Consider the following 18,997-nt stretch of genomic DNA (forward strand, 5'->3'; position numbering starts at 1 on the left):
ACATTTTCCAAGCTAAGCTCATACCAAGTATTCTGAGCTAACTCATAGTGGCTGTACCTTTGAAACTCGGAAGCCCCCACTGTAATCAAATGCATCCTTGATATAAATGCTCGATGTTTAGCAGTTCCCTTGCTTACATCATCGTAGTTATTTCACTACTAGAAAATTAACAAATACAAATAAAAATACTTACAAAAAAATTCTATAGATAAATTGTGATGATTTTTACCGGCAGAATTTTCCATCCCTATATCCATTGGTAGACGCTGACAGAAAGATTTTCTTGGCATATTTCAAGAAAATAATTGAGGGTATTGCAGTGGGATTCAAAAAAACAAATCATATGATGACATGGCATTTTTACCAACAAAATTACTGACGAAATAATTCTATCTGTAATGACATTGATAATATTTAATTTATGACCTGACAATCGACCATCCTCTCCCCCTCTCCAATTTTTCCTTCTTCCTTATGAATTTTTTTAGCTAACGTAGTTAATTAATACATGTTGTCATCATTATTTTAAATAATTACTTTGCATGTTGTCATCATTATTCACCCTAAGGGTTGCAGATGATGGATTATTGTAATGAGATTCAGGGTTTTATTAATTATACACTATCTAATCTGAGAAATATTAGTGAAATGGGTATTAAATGTTCATGCAAAAGGTATAAAAATAAAAATTTTCTCGATTCATATGTTGTAACAATACATCTTTTACAAAAAGGATTCATGGAGAAATACTTGTATTGGTATGCAAACGGAGAACCATATGTTCCTCACGATACCATGGTAGAAAGGATGATTGGGTCAACTTCTACTTCTAGCAACGTGCATGGAGTTGTAGATGACAATAGTAATCTTTATAGGAATATGGTTATGGATGCAATGGGAATGAATCACGATCATGCTAGTCAATGTCTAATCGTAAATGAAGAACTTAATGCAGATACGAGTAGGTTTTTTATGTTTTAAAAGATTTTAACGAACCATTATGGGATGGCTACATAAATCACTGTAAATTATTGGTCGTTGCACAGGTGTTCAACATCAAATGAGATCATAGGTTGAGTGATGCCGGTTATGATAGAATTTTTGAATAGCCGAGAAGCATTTTACTTGAAGGGAACAGGCTGAAAGAGAATTTCTATGCTGTTATGTCCATGATGAAACTCCTTGGTCTAGGATACCAGAAAATTGACATGTGTTCAAACTTTTGCAAGTTGTACTACCTTGAAAATGTAGAGGTGGCCGAGTGTAGAACATGTGGGCATTCTCATTGTAAACTCATGACTGGCAGGGGAAGGACTCTTGTCACACATAAAAGAATTAGATATTTTCCAATCACACCTAGATTACAGAGGTTATTCATGTCACCAAAGACTGCTGAGCACATGACATGGCACCAATCACATGATGCAGTGGATGGAGTGATGATGCACCCTTTCGATGGTGAAGCCTGGAAACACTTTAACAATATGCATCCTTATTTTTTAGTGGAGATAAGGAACGTGCATCTTGGGTTATGTATAGACAAATTCAATCCATTCGGGTCATTTCCTGCTCCTTATTCTTGTTGACCGGTGATACTCATAGTTTACAACTTGCCATTAGGGATGTGTATAAGGCCGGAGTTCATGTTTTTATCTACGATCATACCCGGTCCTAATAGTCCAGGTCGGAATATAGATGTTTGTCTTCAACCGTTGATTGATGAGTTGAAGTAGTTGTGGTCATCCGGGGCTTTGACTTATAATGTATGAAGGAAACAAAATTTTATGTTGAAGGCAGCTTTGATGTGGACTATCAATGATTTTCTAGCTTATAGAATAGTTTCCAGTTAGAACACGCATGAAAAACTAGCATGCCCATACTATATGGAAAATAACAAGGCATTCACACTAATAAACGGCCTTAAAGTGCTTTTTTTACTGTCACCGTCGGTTCTTGCCAACAGATTGCAAGTTCAAAAAGAACATAAAGGACTTCTTAGTTGGTATGGTTGAAAGGGATGTTGCACAACCACTTCTTTCAAGTGAAAAATTGTATAATGTGGTATCAGAGTACGGTGACATTGTGTTTGGTTTTCAATCCGGTAAGCAGAAGTTTCTTGGTTTTTGTTTAACCCACAATTGGGTAAAGCGAAGTATTTTCTGGGAGCTTCCTTATTGAAAGACCAATCTCCTCTGCCATAACCTTAATGTCATGCACATGGAAAAGAACGTGTTTGAGAACATTTTCAACACGATTATGGACGTGAAGAGAAAGACAAAGGACAACATCAAGGCTAGAATGGATATAGCTTTGTTTTGTCACCGTAAAAATATGGAGTTAGTTTATGTTGGGTCACGGGTCGCAAAGCCCAAAGTCAGCTTCACCTTAGACAAGAATGCATAGTTTCTTGTTTTATCAATGGCTTAAAAGTCTGCGTTTTCCTGATGGACATGCCTCAAACATATCAAGGTTGGTGAATTTGAAGGATTGCAGATTGTATGGAATGAAGAGCCATATTGTCATGTATTTATGCAAACATCCATTTCATTAACTTACCGGGATTTATTGTTGAAAGGGATATGGGATGCACTCGTGGAGATCAGTCACTTCTTTAGAGATATATGCTCCAACAAGTTGCAGACACAAAACATAAAGAGATTTAAAATGAATATCGTCCAAATAATATGCAAACTTAAGATGATATTCCCTCTAACATTTTTCGACTTAATAAAGCATCTACCCATACATTTACTGTTTGAGGCAAAAGTTGGACGCCCAGTACAATATAGATGGATGTATCCATTTGAGAGGTTAGGGTTAACACATGCATCGTAATTAAAAATTTATTATCTTCCTTTGCTTATTTCAAAACATTCATTTAATTTCATGCAGGTCTTGTTCAACCTTAAGAGAAAAGCAAAAAACAAGGCATATGTTGAGGCTTTGATATGTGAGGCCTATATTGTTGAAGAGATCTCAACATTTATCTCGTACTATTTCGAGCCTTAATTGAGAACAAAAATCAACTGTATTCCAAAGTATGACAATGGTAGGGATGTGCCTTCGAGTAGGAACTTGTTAATTGATGAAGTAGAAGAGAATTCTGATGAATTTGCGCAACACAAATGTGTAATGTCATAAGCTATAATGTAATATTTATGGACGAGATTCACTTCAATGTAATAACAATGATGTTAATTTATTATTGAAAGACAAGAAAATATTTATTTTCTTATTGTGATGTGAACTAGTGTTATTGTGTTGTATGTGCAGCTATGAATTTAAGTATTTGTAGGACGGATAAATAAGGAATACATATGCAATTTAGCATCAGACACCGTTTTACACTGATAAAAATACTGACAGACTATACATTACATATAGGTATATCGACAAAATGTATCTGTTGATATATTCTAGAAACCATAGGAATTGTTCCCCTTCACCCTAGCACTATTCATGGTGTTTATTACATACAGGTTTAGCGACAGAATGTGTTTGTCGGTATATTCCAGAGACCATGGGAATTGTTCCCCTTCACCCTAACATTGTTAATGATGTTCATTACATGCAGGTATACTGACAAAATGTGTTCAACGATATATTTCAGAGACTATGGGAATTGTGCCCCTACAACCTGACACTATTCACGGTATTCATTACATATGGGTATATTGACAGAATGTGTCTGTCGGTATATTCCAAGGACCATGGAAACTAATTCACTTCTCAATGCGAAAATAATTAATGATGTTTTTACTGTTCACTTTTTTTCCTAATAGAATCACCGACGGAATGAAAAGTCATCGATAACATATGGAGGGGCTTTCTAAAACTTTTCGCACAAGTTGAGAATTTCCATTTGACTTTATATTATCGATTAGGGCTTTCTAAAAATATTAATATTTAATTTCATATCGGTAAAAACTAAAATAAAAGACCTGAATCATGATAGATTAGGGCTTCATCTTCTTCTCTCTTTCTCTTCTCTCTCTCCTTCTCACCTTAGATCAAGCATTCTCTTTTCTTCACATCCTAAGTATGTTGTATTTCTTCATTTTTCTTCTTTTGTTTCTTTTTTTTTTTGGTTTATTAACAATGTATTTTTTTATTGTTTTTCTTTTTTTTTAATTAGGATCTTAAATAAAGCACGTCATTAAGGTAATAATTTTTCATTCCTTTTTCTTTCTTTTTGGTGCTTTTTTTCATTATGTTTTTTCAAATTTGTTGTTCTTAATTAAGAGCTGAAATGAGCATTATTTTTGTTCAATTTTGTTTTCTTAATAATTTTATTAATTAATAAATGACATGACTATTAGTTGTTATTGAAATAATTTTTGCATTATTTTATTGAAATTTAGTTATTTTTTTTAAATTTGTTGTTCAATTTCAATTAAATGTGTAGAAATTATTTTAAATACTATTTTGTATTTATTCCATTTAGAATAAATTTTTATAAATTTAGGATTAAAAATATTATCACTTAGAAATAATTGTGTTTAATTTTAGGTGTTATTGTAATATATTTTGCATTATTATTTTGAATTTTTTAAAATTTAAAATATTTTTTTGTAAATTTATGATTTAAAATATTATCACGTAGAAAATGAAAATTTTCTATGAAATTGAATTATGCTAAATTGTTAGAAGAAATTGAATAAAATCAATTGGTTTGTGGCATATATATTATGTATTTCCAGGTTTAAAAAATTTAGGTAATCTCCCATATAGGGTAGATGTTTCCAAAAATTTTTAAAAAATAGGAATCTCTTAAAAAAATTTATCCATTAATTTGTGTAGATGTCTAGGGGAAAGTCTATTACACGTTGAGAGGACATAATCGCTGCTAGTTCTTCTAGAAGTGATGTTGACGACCATGAGTCATTAGGAGCCGACCAAGAACAGGCACTTGAGGCACACACATCGACTCATGATGAGGGCTTGTCGAGTGTGATGCCACAACATCAAGGGGCTCTCTTCATACAGGATCCATTTACCCGCAAGTACGAGGCTAGAGAAAGGACGACCTTTCAATATAAATTTGTTTTGCTTTCATAACGACATGTTTAATAATTTTTTAAAAAAATAATATCATTTAACGAATGCAATTTCAAGTTTACAAATATTGAGGTTGCTAGAACAATAATATTGGCCTTTAAATCGTCGATGGAAATTCAATTATTTCAATGAAGACAGGTTTCCAAACATCCTGAATAGAAACCGCAGGTTGATGTATGGTTTTCAAGGTTCAAGATTAGTATTAGTTTAAATATTTTTTAATGTTAATTTGAACCATATATTGAAATTTTCCTTTTATAAATTTTTACTTCAGAGGAAATTTTGAATGGGAGAGAGTTGATGATAATTTTGCGAGGAGGGTTTCAAAGAATCACTCTACAATTAGATAAAATTGAACTCAGGATAAAAAAATTTTCTCAAATATTAAAATTTTATTTTTCATTTGCTAACAGATAAGTAATTTGTACCATATAGATTGCGTGATTTTTTGTACGAGGCGCAAAAGAAATCCAAAAAATATGCAAAAGAAAGAGAGCTTCTAAGTTGGAATAATATGGCGGTTTGGAAGAATTTCAAATCGCCATATGTCTCAGAGGCTGTATGGGTGGTATACATTCAGCACATGATGTCTGCGCGTTTCACTCGACGGTCATAGTCCGATATGGATAACCAGAACCGACATGTTCATGGTTCTGTTGTCACGCACACCGGTGGCTCAATTCCATTCGTTTCACATGCGAAGTGGATGGTAGGATTTTTTTTTTAACATCCATTTTTTATTGGTTGTTTTTTTATAAATATGCTTAACTGAAAACATTTTTTATTGCAGGCTATGATTCTTAGACTCGAGCCAAGCCCAATGGAGTTTTTTGTTGAAACCCATGTGTAAGTTATTATTTCCTTGAATTTGATGAATTTATTTTTTCTTTCCATGATACATATAACAGCAGTTGAAGGAGAGATACAGGGACGATCCTTTGACCTATCTAGATATCGATCTGGATTTGTGGTTGAAGGCAAGATCATCGTGGACCCGATAGAAATTGGGTGTACGGACTCTCTAACACTATAGCCAAACTTGCAGACAACCCATAGTGCTTTGACAGTTGGATGCAATCGATTCTGAGCATTCAGACTCTTGATTTCACAGTGATATTAGACCAACGGGTACAGGATCGAACAACCCATCTTAATGATAAATATGAACGACTCGCTACTGATTATAAAGAACTCCGTTTATTGGTAATGGAGATGAGATCATAGATGAGTGGTTCATATGCAACCCCTAATTGGCCCTACGGTTCCGGCGACCATCAGCCTTCTCCTCCAGCGTCGCCTCTATTTTAGATTTATTGTATTTGAATGTACAAATGTTTAAATTTGTAATAAATATTTTATTTTTATACTAATTGATTTTATTTTAATTATTTTTCTACTTTTTTTCAAAAAAAAATTAAGAAAATATTTTTAAAATATTACTGACGGGGTTACCAACAGCACAACTCTGTCAGTATATTCTAGAGGGTTGAAAAAAGAATTACTACAAATGTCACTATTACTAATGGGGTTACCGACAGAACTAGACTGTCGATATATTCCAGAAAGGTGAAAAAGAATTACTGCATATGTCACTGCTACTATTAACGCACCGATGGAATTACAGAAGGTATTCTGTCGGTGATATGTTATATTTATCGATGGATATACTGACAGAATAAAGCGGATAAATTTGTTTTTGACGTGCTGTATCAATTTGTAAATCCATTGATATATTTATTGTTGACGGACTTAACAACAGTCCATAAATTACCAACATGAGTTTTTCCAACTGACTGTTTATGTCTAAGACCTCTGTTAGTAACATATGTAAACACCATAAGAAATTTCTATCAATAAAACTATTAAGTCTGAAAGTCGTTTGCTAGTCATTTAAATTCACATAAATAAATTCTGGTCAGTCAAGAGATAAGAGGCAAAGAAAACTCCAAAAAATATTTGAACTCACTCGTGGAAAGAATGCTTCCGTCAGTCACCAGCTTGACCCATAAAGATATCAGAATTTCTTCCAAACGAATCTGTCCCTCTAATTGCAAACACACGGGTCCCCTCCGACCACTCCCCTCCATCAACCCTTGCAAGAATCCATTCTCTCTTGGACTTGACAGCACCTGACCTGAGAAACAACTAGCACAGCATGCGAGAAATGTATTGATCCTTGACGGCAGTACTGCGGTTTCTCATGTGATGCAAACAATCAGTGAAGTGCTAGCTGGAAATTTATTTAATTAACATGAATGAAAAATTCATCTAAAAAATTTCTTGGTTTTTTACTTAAATAATTTTTGATTTTTTTATATTTAATTCCTGATTTATAATGATTAATCAGAGGTTGATAATGGTAGGAATTAATTCTTCATCCTTTTACCTTCCAAAACTCACTATTAAAAACGAAGCGAAGAAAGAGTTTCCAACTTGAATTTTTCAAATTCTTACAGTACTCTTACTTGCCTCATATTTTAGTGTTTTATTCTCATTTTAATCTTTGATTTTTCTCTCAAATTTAGAGATTAGGTTCATCTTAATTATTAAAACACATTTGAGTTTCATATTTTTTTTTGTTCAAAAAAATTGTTAAAAAGTACATCTAAACTAAAGTGGTATTGTTAGAGTCTTGAAAGATATATTATAAATATCCTAATTGCACAGGTGAGAAGCAGTAAAATCTTAAAGACAAATGATTCATCTTTAATAATAACAAAAATTTCATTACCTTAAACTACTTCAACAAATAAGTACCTTTTAGTATGCATGCTAGAATTTTAAATTAATATCAATTGCAGGTTAGATTATATGCTAAGTATGCATACTAGAATTCGTTTTATTATATTTATGTTGAACACACGCTTGTCATGAGTTATGTTTTTGCTTGCTTGTAGCTAGTTTTAAACATGTATAAACTTCTAGGTTTTTGTTGGATGTTTTTTTTTAGGATGCATTTGTGATGATAAACTAAATATATTTGCTCACTAGTCTAATATATTTACAAATTTTTAGTAAAATTTATTTGCTTTCTTAATTATTTTTATTTCTTATTTAGTTTAAAAAATAAAATCTTATGTTTAATAATTGGATCTTTATTGTTTTTTTTTCTTCAGGTTTTCAAGATTGTTTATGTTAGTTTTTGAGTTTATTTAAAAAATTATAAACTTACAACATACTACTTATAAAAAATATTCAATTATAAAATTATGAATTAGAATTCTCTTTTCTTTTAAAAGTTTTGTATTCCTATATATATATATATATATATATATATATATATATATATATATATATATATATATATATATATATATAGAAGAGCTCTCCATCAACATACTTACACTCCATGATAACTATAACATAAAAAGAAAAAAAGAATGAAGAACATTGTCAATAAAAAATTAAAAAAAAAAGTGGAAATTAACCGTCAACAAGAACATTATTGACCACTACAGTAGTTCATTTTGTCCTCTAATATTTGATAGCCCATGTGATTATCAATGTTATGAGACAGAGAGAGTCTTCGTAATTCTTCTACCATCTTTACTATTGATAACAATTGAGATTGAGGGGTTTAAGCTACCAAGTCTTCCCATTATCTATCAAATCATTAGATTAACCTGGATAAAATTATTTTTATTAAAAAAATTGTATTAATTAAACTGAGTTTAGCTAGGTTAATCAAATTACTAAAATTTTAATTAGAGCCATTGGGTTTTAATTAAATGTCAATATTTTTTCTATTTCAATTTAAAACTTAATCCAAAACAAGTTTTATATTGCAATAACTATAATATATATCACTCTCAAATGGTTGTTTATTATAAAAAAATAAAGAGGTGAGGAGTTCACCGTGAATTCGAGTAGTGAATTGTTTTTTTATTTTAATCCTTAATTAAATTTCTTTAATTTTCGATTAGATGTTAATTTCTATGCCTAAATTGAAAGTTAATTATTCTAATTTATTGAGCAATAATAAAATTAAAAAACAAGTGATCAAACTTAAAAACATGGGCTCAACCAGGTTAGATATGCATATCATTTTGAATTCATTATTTAAATTTCTTTTTCCTTCTAAAAAATACATGACATTAAAAAAAAATATCTGAATAGCGGCTAGCACAAGCCACATTGGGTTTCTTGAAATAATTAAATTCTAGTGTATATACAAATATTGATTTTTATTAAAGTTTCCCAATTGTATCACACCACGTCTCAAAAAACCCCATAGTCACATTCCCTCATTCTTCCTCCCACTCCCTGTTTCTTGCTCTTGAGCCTGTTGAATTTGGACGGGATGAGCCCTTTTTTGTTATCTTTTTTTTAATTATATATATATATATATATATATATATATATTAAAAGAACAAAGTTTGAAATTTGTAAATTCACAAGTGAAGAATTGCAGTTCTGGGAATTAATGTGCTAAATTAAATATTCACAAAGCAAATAACTACAATTCTGATGCATTATATGCTACAAAGTGCAAACAACACAAGAAAAATGGCAACTCGTACTCTCGAGCAAGAAGTATCACTGAAACATTTTCCAAGCCAAGTTCATACGCTCACTCATAGTGGCTCTACCTTCGAAGCTGGGAAGCCCCCACTGTAATCAAAGGCATCCTTGCTAAAAATGTATGGATGTTTGGCATTTCCCTTGCTTGCATCGTCGTAACTTGCCGAAGTGGATGCAGAATCCGCATTAGGGTTCAGACCAGCAAGATGCAAGATATTCTCAATCTCTTTCACCACTTCACCCATTGTTGGCCTGTCACTTCCGTTCTCTTCTACACATTTCAATGCAACGTCCACAAACTTATCTAGACCTTTCAATGTTGTGTCTAAACCAATGCTTGAGTCAAGAAGTTCGCCGAGGTTGTACAAATATTTTGCTCTATCCAATGCCGTCTTTACCTCTCTCACCACGTACTTCCCCTTTTCTATCGGCCTTCTTCCGGTTAATAGTTCCAGCATGACAACTCCAAAGCTGTAAACATCACTCTTCTCTGTCAGCTGCTGGGTCATGTAATATTCTGGATCCATATAACCCTGGGGAAAAAATGCAATAATTAATACAATCAGTTCTATCATCCAGTCCGGTCGTGCCAAAACTGCATTTCATTTTGTAAAATCAATCGTAGTTTATGTATTCTCGTAATATAACATATAACGAATCGGCCTGTTTGCATGCAGACACAGAGCCAAGATGATGATTTTTTTCATTTTAATTCCATATACCATAAGAACAGTAAGAAATAATGGTATGACGCATATGGAGTGGAGGTATGGAGGCACTGACCATCGTCCCCTTCACTTGAGTTGTAACATGAGTCAGATGACCCGTTTCGCTGTCTCCCATAGGCTTGGAGAGACCAAAATCGGCAACTTTTGCATTTAAACGCTCATCTAGTAGTATGTTGCTTGATTTTATGTCCCTGTGGATAATGGGAGGGTTGGCAAGTTCATGCAGATAGGCCAAACCTCTTGCTGCACCAAGGGCCACTTTTAGTCTCCTCACCCAATCAAGCCTGATTCCTGTCTTCCCTGCTTGGATTGGAAAGAACAAATAGGAGAGTGTGAGGGGTTAGTGTAGTTTTATCTACATTTATATTTTAGCTTCATTACGCACAAGAATTAAAGCAATAGAGTTTTGTTAGATGGCATACACTAAATTTTCATGAAAAAAAGATTGTATGGTAGCAAATTCCAAGTATCAAATCGAAGCATTGATAGCTCATAGGTGCCGATGAAAGTACCTGATAGGCTTTCCATGAGACTGCCATTTGGAACAAACTCATATACGAGCATTTGTTCACCTCTGTCGAAGCAAAAGCCTATAAGGCTTACAACATTTTTGTGGTGGACTCTGGATAAAAGTTCAATCTCAGTCTTGAATTCTAGCCCACCCTGCATCGATCCTTGTTGAGCTCGTTTGATGGCAATTAGTTCTCCAGTAGGAAGAACTCCTCTATAAACCTGTAAGGATGTTATCATATATTAAATTCCATGTTTTTCAGAAACCAAAAAAGAACAAAAAAACATCAATGCGAGGGATTCTTCTTCTGGCAATGAACTAGAGAAAGCGTTTGGATCCCTTCAACAAGACAGCATCAGGGGAAATTTTTTTTGAAAGAATCAGTAAATAATTGAAGTGCAGAACAAAAAAGCATTTCACTGGAAAGGTAAGAACATCAGCAAGTGTATTTTGAAAATATACTATGATTAAGCAAACATTTTCCATGCTAGTGTGAGAAATGAGCCCAGTAAAATTGAATACTAACAGGCCTCTTTTTCACAGGTTTTTGTCGGGTGGATTTAGGACAAAATTGGCATAGTTTACCATGTAAAGATTTTAGGAAACCAGACCAGATGTAGTGAAGTTGTAATATAAGAATCATGATTGACAAGAATCAAGTGTTGTGCACCAGTTCCGAAGAGCTTGAGATTAAGGGTTTTCTTGATTTAAATCTTTACGTGCATCAGGAACATGAATATTTCAAATGCAAATATCCATGCGCAGATACATAAGATGTGGCTAGGCTTTCAGAGAGAATCAGACTTACGTTTCCATAACCCCCAGAACCAATGTCATTGGTCTCTGAGAAGTTATTGCTGTATTTCCTGAGCTCTTCAAAAGAGAAGTTTCTGGCTCCTTTTAATTGAGGAACACCTCCGATACTCTTGTTTGATTCCCACTGTGCTGAAAAAGAAACAAAACAAATCCATGATATTCCATAACTGTAAATACCAAGTAAATAATCAAAGCCTTTTCATACCAAAAGGATTGTTTTGTTCAGTTGCCTTTTCTGCTCTCTTCTTTTGGCGATGAGCATAGAGCCCAGCGCCCAGCAATAGCAGCAGGAGGACAGAGCCACCCGCCACAGCTCCAACGATAACACCAGTTTGCGATGATTTTTTTGATCCTGTAACTTCGTCTGGATGAGTAGAAAGAGGGAGGAGAGAGATGTTACAATAAGAAAGGAGAAACAGTAGGATAAGTTTTTCTTGTAGCTCTGTATCAGTTATGAGACTACCTGCGAAATTTAGATACGCATCACCAATAAAAAAGAAAGGTCCGAATTGCGGTGGAGGCTTGAAAGTCTGGTTGCTCAGCGCAAAACCAATACTTGAAACTCCTGTTCGATTGAAACGATCATGGCCAAATGGAAACACTTGCAGATTCAAAACAAGGTAAGTAGATGAATCTTTTCTTGGATGACTTAGATTAACTGAATCCACAGGAAGTTGATGTAACTTGAATGAGTCCATCAGAGACTTTTCAAGAACAGTGTAATAAGTGTTGTTTCCCAGGTTCGAGAATGAAGGAGCTCTGAACTTTAGAAGTCCTGTGTATGGAAGTGCACATTTACAGTTCGGACTGGAAATCTGATTAGCAAAGCACAAAGAAGCTACACAGTTATTTAGAGGCGTTGAATAGGAAGATTCGGTTTGGGGAACACTGCAGTATCTTTCTGTCACTCCTGATTCCTGACAAACTGGGTTGCCTACAAGTCTGCAAAATTTTAACAGGTAAACAAGATAAAGCTAGAAACAAGCATATATCCTGGCAATTCGACTTTCTCAAGAGTACTGAAATGGTCTTGTCTAACAGTGTAATGGATACAAACAAAGAATCTGGCTTACATTACGCCCACTTTTTCTACTCCTGGTCTGTTTGTGAAGCCAGAAATTTGATTTTGTCGCAAATCAATCAATGACAGTTGGTTTATAGAGCTTGTTCCAATATCCAATGTGCCATTGAGCTTGTTATTTCTTGCATCCCTGTCACCAGAAGTCAAACAGTTATCAACTAGCCATGTCATAGCATGGAAATATCTATCTAAACCCATTTTTTATGAATCCAAGAAAGGAATAAGCTAATTTTCGTTGAACAGCTTGAAGCTGACTCTTACACAGTCTGCAAATTGGAAAGGCTAAAGAAGTCAGAAGGAATCTGTCCTTGAAGTTGTGTTCTCTCCATCACCCTGCAATGAGAAGGTAATGGTATCATACTAAGACTGGGGTCTTAATCTCTTTTTACGTTTTCAAAGTTCAAACAGCAACTAGGCACTCATGCACTTGATCATTGTGAGCTTTGCATGCACAAAGAACCAAGGAGATATAATATGGCAAGCCCTATAACTGAAGCTAGAGAAACTTGCCAAGATTTTCCAGCAATGTAAAGGCCAGCACACACATCAATATTAAGAGAATGGATGGTGAGAAAGATAAGAAGGCTGCATTATGTCAGCAAAAGCATGAGAAAAATCAAGTCTTGTGCCTTTATGAACAAATGCATATGAAATACGAGGTTTCGTGAAGTGGATGCTAATAGTATTGTTTACACAAACAAATCAAATAGCACATTTTATGAAAACTACAAAGAGAAAATAAAGCTTAGGATGAGCAAAGCTAAATACAAAAAGAGGAGTTATGAAAGAGTATAAAGTTGTGATAAGCTTAATGTACTGGTTCATTCATCTACAAGTTAGAGATTACTCAAGCAGATATTACTTACTCAGATTGGAGGTTAGACTCCCAAGTTTTTATGAGTTCAACAGGAATTTGTACCAAAATATAAATAAAAAATCAATAAGAAGATGGTACAGAAAGCCACATGTTACAGAACAGCAGGACGAATATACAGCCCAAATTAACATTATGCTGCTTAAAGGTGCATGTGGAGATAGGTGATTAGAAAATAAGAACTGATAATTTATAGAGAAACTTTCTTGAGTTTAAGAGAAAAGAAAACAAATGATTGATATGCCAATAGCATTTCAACACGCACATGGCTGTAATCTGTCAAGTAAGTTAATATAAGAGCTCATTCAAAGCAAGATGATGGAAAGCGTTTGTGCTTTCAATGAGCTTAGGAATGTATATGTCATAGTTTAGGAAGAGCAGATTTAGACTGAGAAAGGAGGCAGAGAACCATACAATGTTGTCAAAGACTGCAAGGTTGAAAACCATGGAGGAAAATCTGTAGCGCCGAAAGTATTATTGCTCATGTCCCTGCAAACAATATTTTCGTCAAAATACACACAGAGAAAAAAGTAGAGCTAGAATTCATCTCAACAATTGATTATATGTACGTCTAAACCATGTAAAATCTTACAAGTAGGTGAGATGATCCATGCCAGTAAGGTTGGGAAGTGGCCCAGTTAAGCCATTGTTGGATAAAAACCTGAAAATTGGTCACCAAGCAACACACTTAACATAGAAAAAACTCCCAGAAGAGATAGTAATGACTTCAATAAAACCAGTTGTAATGGAAGGTCTCTCCCCTCCATACTTACATCTCACTGACACTGGTAAGATTATTGATGTTTGAAGGAACAGGTCCAGTGAGCGAATTATTATCAAGACGCCTGTAACCAACATTGCATGTTCAATTACAACATTAAGCATCAAGAATCTCAGTACAAAATGACTTGAGTCTCCAATATCGATACTTACACAACCTCCAAAGACTTCACAAGGCCAAGGGTGGAAGGAATGCTGCCTGTCAGCTTGTTGCTCTCAAGAAGTCTGCCGGAAGAAAGACAAAGAAACCAAAAGAATTAATCAAAGAAATGCTTAAACGGACAGATATCTGTGATTATGAATTATGCAATTCCAAAAGATTCAAACAAAAGTGAAGAAATCTTAAAAATTCGAGAACAGAAATATGATCTCATATCCAATCTATAAAGCAGTTATTTAGCATCATCCAGCATTTGAACAACTGAATGGAACTTACACATGTATGAGAGCCATCCCTGAGCTAAAAAGTTTAGGCGGGATTTGGCCTGAGAGCTGATTAAATCCAAAATGACTGTAAATAGGTTTTAGAGGAACATTAACACATGGAAAACAGAATCGTTAATTTATAGTTAGAAAGAAGCAATGAGATGGATAGAACAAAGAGAATCGACATACAAGTGTTTTGTATGAACTAGTAGGTCAAGGCCAGGAGTAGTCTCTGTAGAGACTGGGATGGTCCCAGTAAGCCTGTTATCAGCAAGATCCAGCCAATAAAGGTTATCTAGATTGCCAAGTGAAGGGGGAATTGTTCCAGTGAAGCCATTCGAATTGAGAGATCTGCAGGTAACACCAGTGAAGAGCTTTAGAAATGCTGCCACGGGCATAAACTGAACTTCAAATGATGAAAGAATATTACAAGTTGAAAAATACTTACAGATAGGTGAGCCGTGGCAAAGATCCTATTGAATCGGGGACAGGACCAGAGAAACGACAGCCAACCAGTATTCTAGAATGGAAGGGAAGGGAAAATCAGGACTGAAACCAGGAAAGAAATTGAGCATCAGATACATTATAGCGCAATAGAGTATCCCCTTACAAGCTTGTTAGCATCTTCAAATTCCCAATTGCTGGAGGAAGAGGGCCACTCAATTCTGTGTTGTAGGATAAATCCCTGTATAAAGATGCAATTATTAGAAATGTATCATAGCAATCCTTTCCAAGGAAATCAATCCCTTTTTTCTATCATTTAATCGCTATATCTGAAATCAATCCCTTGGCAACAGTTATTCTAAGCGATGCGCTTCTCGAATACAAAAAGAAGCTCTATACGCGAGTGAGGCATGAGCTTAATCAGTACTTAACGCATCGCATCAACCTTTAGAACAGTAATCCAAGCACATTAGTTGTAAATTGGATGCTTGGATCCTTTTCATAACATAAAGAAAAAAAGGTAACAGTGCACAGAGTGATGACATACAGAATCTGCAATTCTGACAAGTTTGAGATGTCTCCAGACAGTGTTCCTTTCAATCTCATGCTTGCCAATGTTCTGCAGATGAGAATAGTCAGGTTAATCTAAAAAAGCAGAGGAAGGAATGATCTGCAAGCCTCAATAAGCTGTACAAGATGAAATAAAGCCAATGACTTACATGGAAGTCACACGCGAATTGGTGCACAAAATGCCATCCCACCTGCTTCCACAAGGGTCAGCCCCCACCCATGTTGGTGGTACGTTTTCCCAGACATCCTTGAGAGCTTTCAGTGCATTAACTGCATCAGGAATCAAAAGAATATACATATATTGAGGGTCTATATATGGAAAGCTAATAACAAATTTACAATAACTAGTCTTATTCCCCAGATTGAACGAGCCTAATGGACAATTCTGGGGCCTGGCACCAGTTCCAACAATCATCATATAAGAACAGGAAAAGGCATCCAGTGAAGACTGGATACACTGCTGAGTTTGACAAAGTATCTCCCAGCTCCAGCTTCTACTTTACAACCAGAATTACAGAATCAAAACCAAGTAAATCATAAGCCAGAAATGATTCCCTGACTCTTGGAATTGCAAAAGCAAGTGGAATCTGGAGTCCTAAATCTACAGTTCATCTTAGTATATGTTAGACAAGAGGTCATTAGACAGCTGATACTAATTGGATCAAAAGAGTGCTAAAACAACATGCATGTTCTAAGTAATTTACCAAAAACAAGAAAAAAACTAACTGTAAAGAACTTACAATCATCATTGTTAGTCACTGCTGGTGTGGTACAAACTTGAATTAGAGCAACAACCAAGAACACAAGAATTCTTGAACCCATTTCTCAAGTAACCCTACAGGAAGCTCTTTGTTTTCAGTTGGTGAAGTCGAAAAACTGAAATCCCATTTAGTATCTGCAGTTAAATCTCACACATGAAGGTCTTCAATTCAAACTGTTGAAAACTTGGCCTTCTTTTATTTCCAAATTATACCATGTCAAAACTCACACACAAAAAATATTGTCTAGTTGAATCATCTCCACACGCTATTATACCATGTCAAGAGGATTTATCTTCAAGTTGAGTTGCACAATTTTGTCCGTTTCATGATCACAAGTCTAAAGAAAACAAATACACAATACAATAGACTTCTCACCAAACACCTTCATTGAATTAATAATGAAAGGGACACCTTGGAGGCTGGCTGGCGTGCTAGAGCAAGTCAAGATATCAAAAATTTTCAAGCTTTTGCAATTTTTAATCAAACACAGAGATTTCTATAAAATTAAATTTGTTAAATTTAAATAAAACAGGCTTGTGTGAGACATGGGACCATCCAGCTAAGGAGTTGGTGGGTTGTGGCATTAAATTTATGTAATAAATCCCACAAGAAATAAGGTCAAACGAATTTAATAAAGTTCCTTTAGACATTATGAGATAGGTCCTCGATGACCCAAGAAGGATCATATACCAGCAGCATGGTTCCATGATAGCATTTTTATTGTGTATATATTGTGGTAAAAATAAGATTATATAGTATTATAAAAAAAATATAAAGTTATTAAACCTAGTTTAATGTAAAGATAGGTTAAAGATTCACATCATGCGTCAAATCAATTTAAAATAATATTATTTTAAAAAATAAAAGGTCAAACCAATTAGTTTTGTTAGGATTTGATCTTTTTGACCAAGTCAAGAGCTTCCCTGCAAGGTCAGACTAGGTCCAAACCCCCCTTCGAATGAATGGGGGAATTACGTTGATCGTTGATCTGCAGAATAAGGCCTACGTACGAGCTCTCTGTTTAGTTTTATGGCAGAGAAAGATAGCTCCTGCCTCCTGAGGTCCTTATTGGGACGGGTCAAAAACTTCTTTTTTTATTGAATTTACGCGGGGGAAGAAAGAAATAACTTCGCTTCTGGCTTTCCTGGTTCGTTCATCAATTCAAAAACGCTTGTTTCGTGCCTTTAAAAGCAAATTTGCTGTTCGAAGAATAGAAATCAACTCTCATCCGATTTATAAAGTGTTTGTATTTGTAATTTAACCAGATGTTTTAAATGTTTTTCAAACTATTTTTCTCTTAAAAAATATTTAATTTAAAGCTCAACCAAGCTCAACCAAGAATATATATATATATATATATATAACTCCTTAAGTCTCGTGGAAGCATGTAAAAGGGATGGTAATTTTTTTTATATGTCAACTTAGGGATAAATTGGATAATTAGCACCTAAAATATAATTAAATACTAAAAAAGCATTGGATAAAAATGTTTTGGTAAAATAGCACAGTTTGAAAATATTGTTGTTAAAAAATGCGACATTTTAATAATGTTACAGTTTAAAAATGGCATAATTGTTACATGTCGTGTTTCTAAATAGCGACAACTGATGTTGCGGTTCACAACCGTGACATAAATAAAATATCGTGTTTCTGAACCACGACACTCTCAAAGAGACCGTTTTAAGAAACGATTGGACATTTGATAAAATGGTTAGACTGTAACCAAAACGGTTAAACCGTTTTGGCTATTGTAAGGTTTTAGGTTATTTTCATGTTTTAAACCTGAAAAAAAATTATTAAATCATTGTTTTTATTAATTTGAAATTTTAGTTACTTTATGATTTTAGAGAGTTAAAATATTTATAATTTTATCAAAATTTGGACAGAGTTTTCTTTATATAGAAACTATATCTAAAATTTTATCCCGCTTAAAAAAACTTGCAAAAATCCATCATGATCATCATCCAAATGTGAATGCTCAACATAAGCAGATAATCTACCACTTTGAGTGCATGTCATCCTTTGTAATAGTACTTGTGATTGATGTGAAATTATATAAATTTAATATGCTTAAAACATGTCATAATATATTATAACATGATCTAATAAATTGTTATACATACGTTGTCGATTATGATATATTTTCCTATTATGTCATGTGTCATTGTATATCCCACACCTATAATGTGCATGACCTTCTCTTGCATTCATCTCGTTGTGTAAACAAGTAGACATTCGTTGACTATGTTTTAATTTCCATCTAGATGAGTTTGCTTCAACTCGAGGTCCAATGTAATTAGTCCATTGTAACTCGTCTAGTAATGGACATAATGGCATTCCATATGCTGACTTGTAGCTCTGAACCGTGTAATAACCATCAAAATCTAAGTGTTTAATGGGTTTTTGAGGAGAGAAGCGAGGGCGGCA

At 34.1% G+C, this 18,997-nt stretch overlaps 1 protein-coding gene across 1 annotated transcript; it reads right to left on the reverse strand.

Annotated features, from left to right (window-relative positions):
- Window positions 1-9,456: 9,456 nt before the first annotated feature.
- LOC18098395 (leucine-rich repeat receptor protein kinase HPCA1) lies at window positions 9,457-16,801 on the reverse strand. Its single transcript, XM_006385054.3, has 19 exons — window positions 16,550-16,801; window positions 15,959-16,079; window positions 15,787-15,858; window positions 15,406-15,480; window positions 15,244-15,315; window positions 14,985-15,146; window positions 14,806-14,880; window positions 14,523-14,594; window positions 14,363-14,434; window positions 14,182-14,250; window positions 14,004-14,078; window positions 12,977-13,048; window positions 12,708-12,845; window positions 12,098-12,576; window positions 11,840-11,998; window positions 11,627-11,763; window positions 10,820-11,039; window positions 10,363-10,607; window positions 9,457-10,112 (listed from the first exon to the last, which is right to left on the reverse strand). Exons 1-19 carry the CDS (start codon window positions 16,629-16,631, stop codon window positions 9,633-9,635), a joined length of 2,877 nt encoding a protein of 958 aa, XP_006385116.1. The 5' UTR covers window positions 16,632-16,801; the 3' UTR covers window positions 9,457-9,632.
- Between the last annotated feature and the right edge of the window lie 2,196 nt (window positions 16,802-18,997).

Source organism: Populus trichocarpa, chromosome 4 (assembly GCF_000002775.5).
Source record: "Populus trichocarpa isolate Nisqually-1 chromosome 4, P.trichocarpa_v4.1, whole genome shotgun sequence".
Taxonomy (NCBI): Eukaryota; Viridiplantae; Streptophyta; class Magnoliopsida; order Malpighiales; family Salicaceae; genus Populus; species Populus trichocarpa.

Bases quoted from the DNA above. Each gene is read 5' to 3' on its own strand.
- LOC18098395 (XM_006385054.3), bottom strand. From the start codon at position 16,631: ATGGGTTCAAGAATTCTTGTGTTCTTGGTTGTTGCTCTAATTCAAGTT. The intron at 15,147-15,243 runs GTAAGTATTTTT...TGTTACCTGCAG, and splicing joins TTGCCACGGCTCACCTATCT to ATCTCTCAATTCGAATGGCT. The intron at 13,049-14,003 runs GTATGGTTCTCT...TTCTCATTGCAG, and splicing joins TTGCAGTCTTTGACAACATT to GGTGATGGAGAGAACACAAC.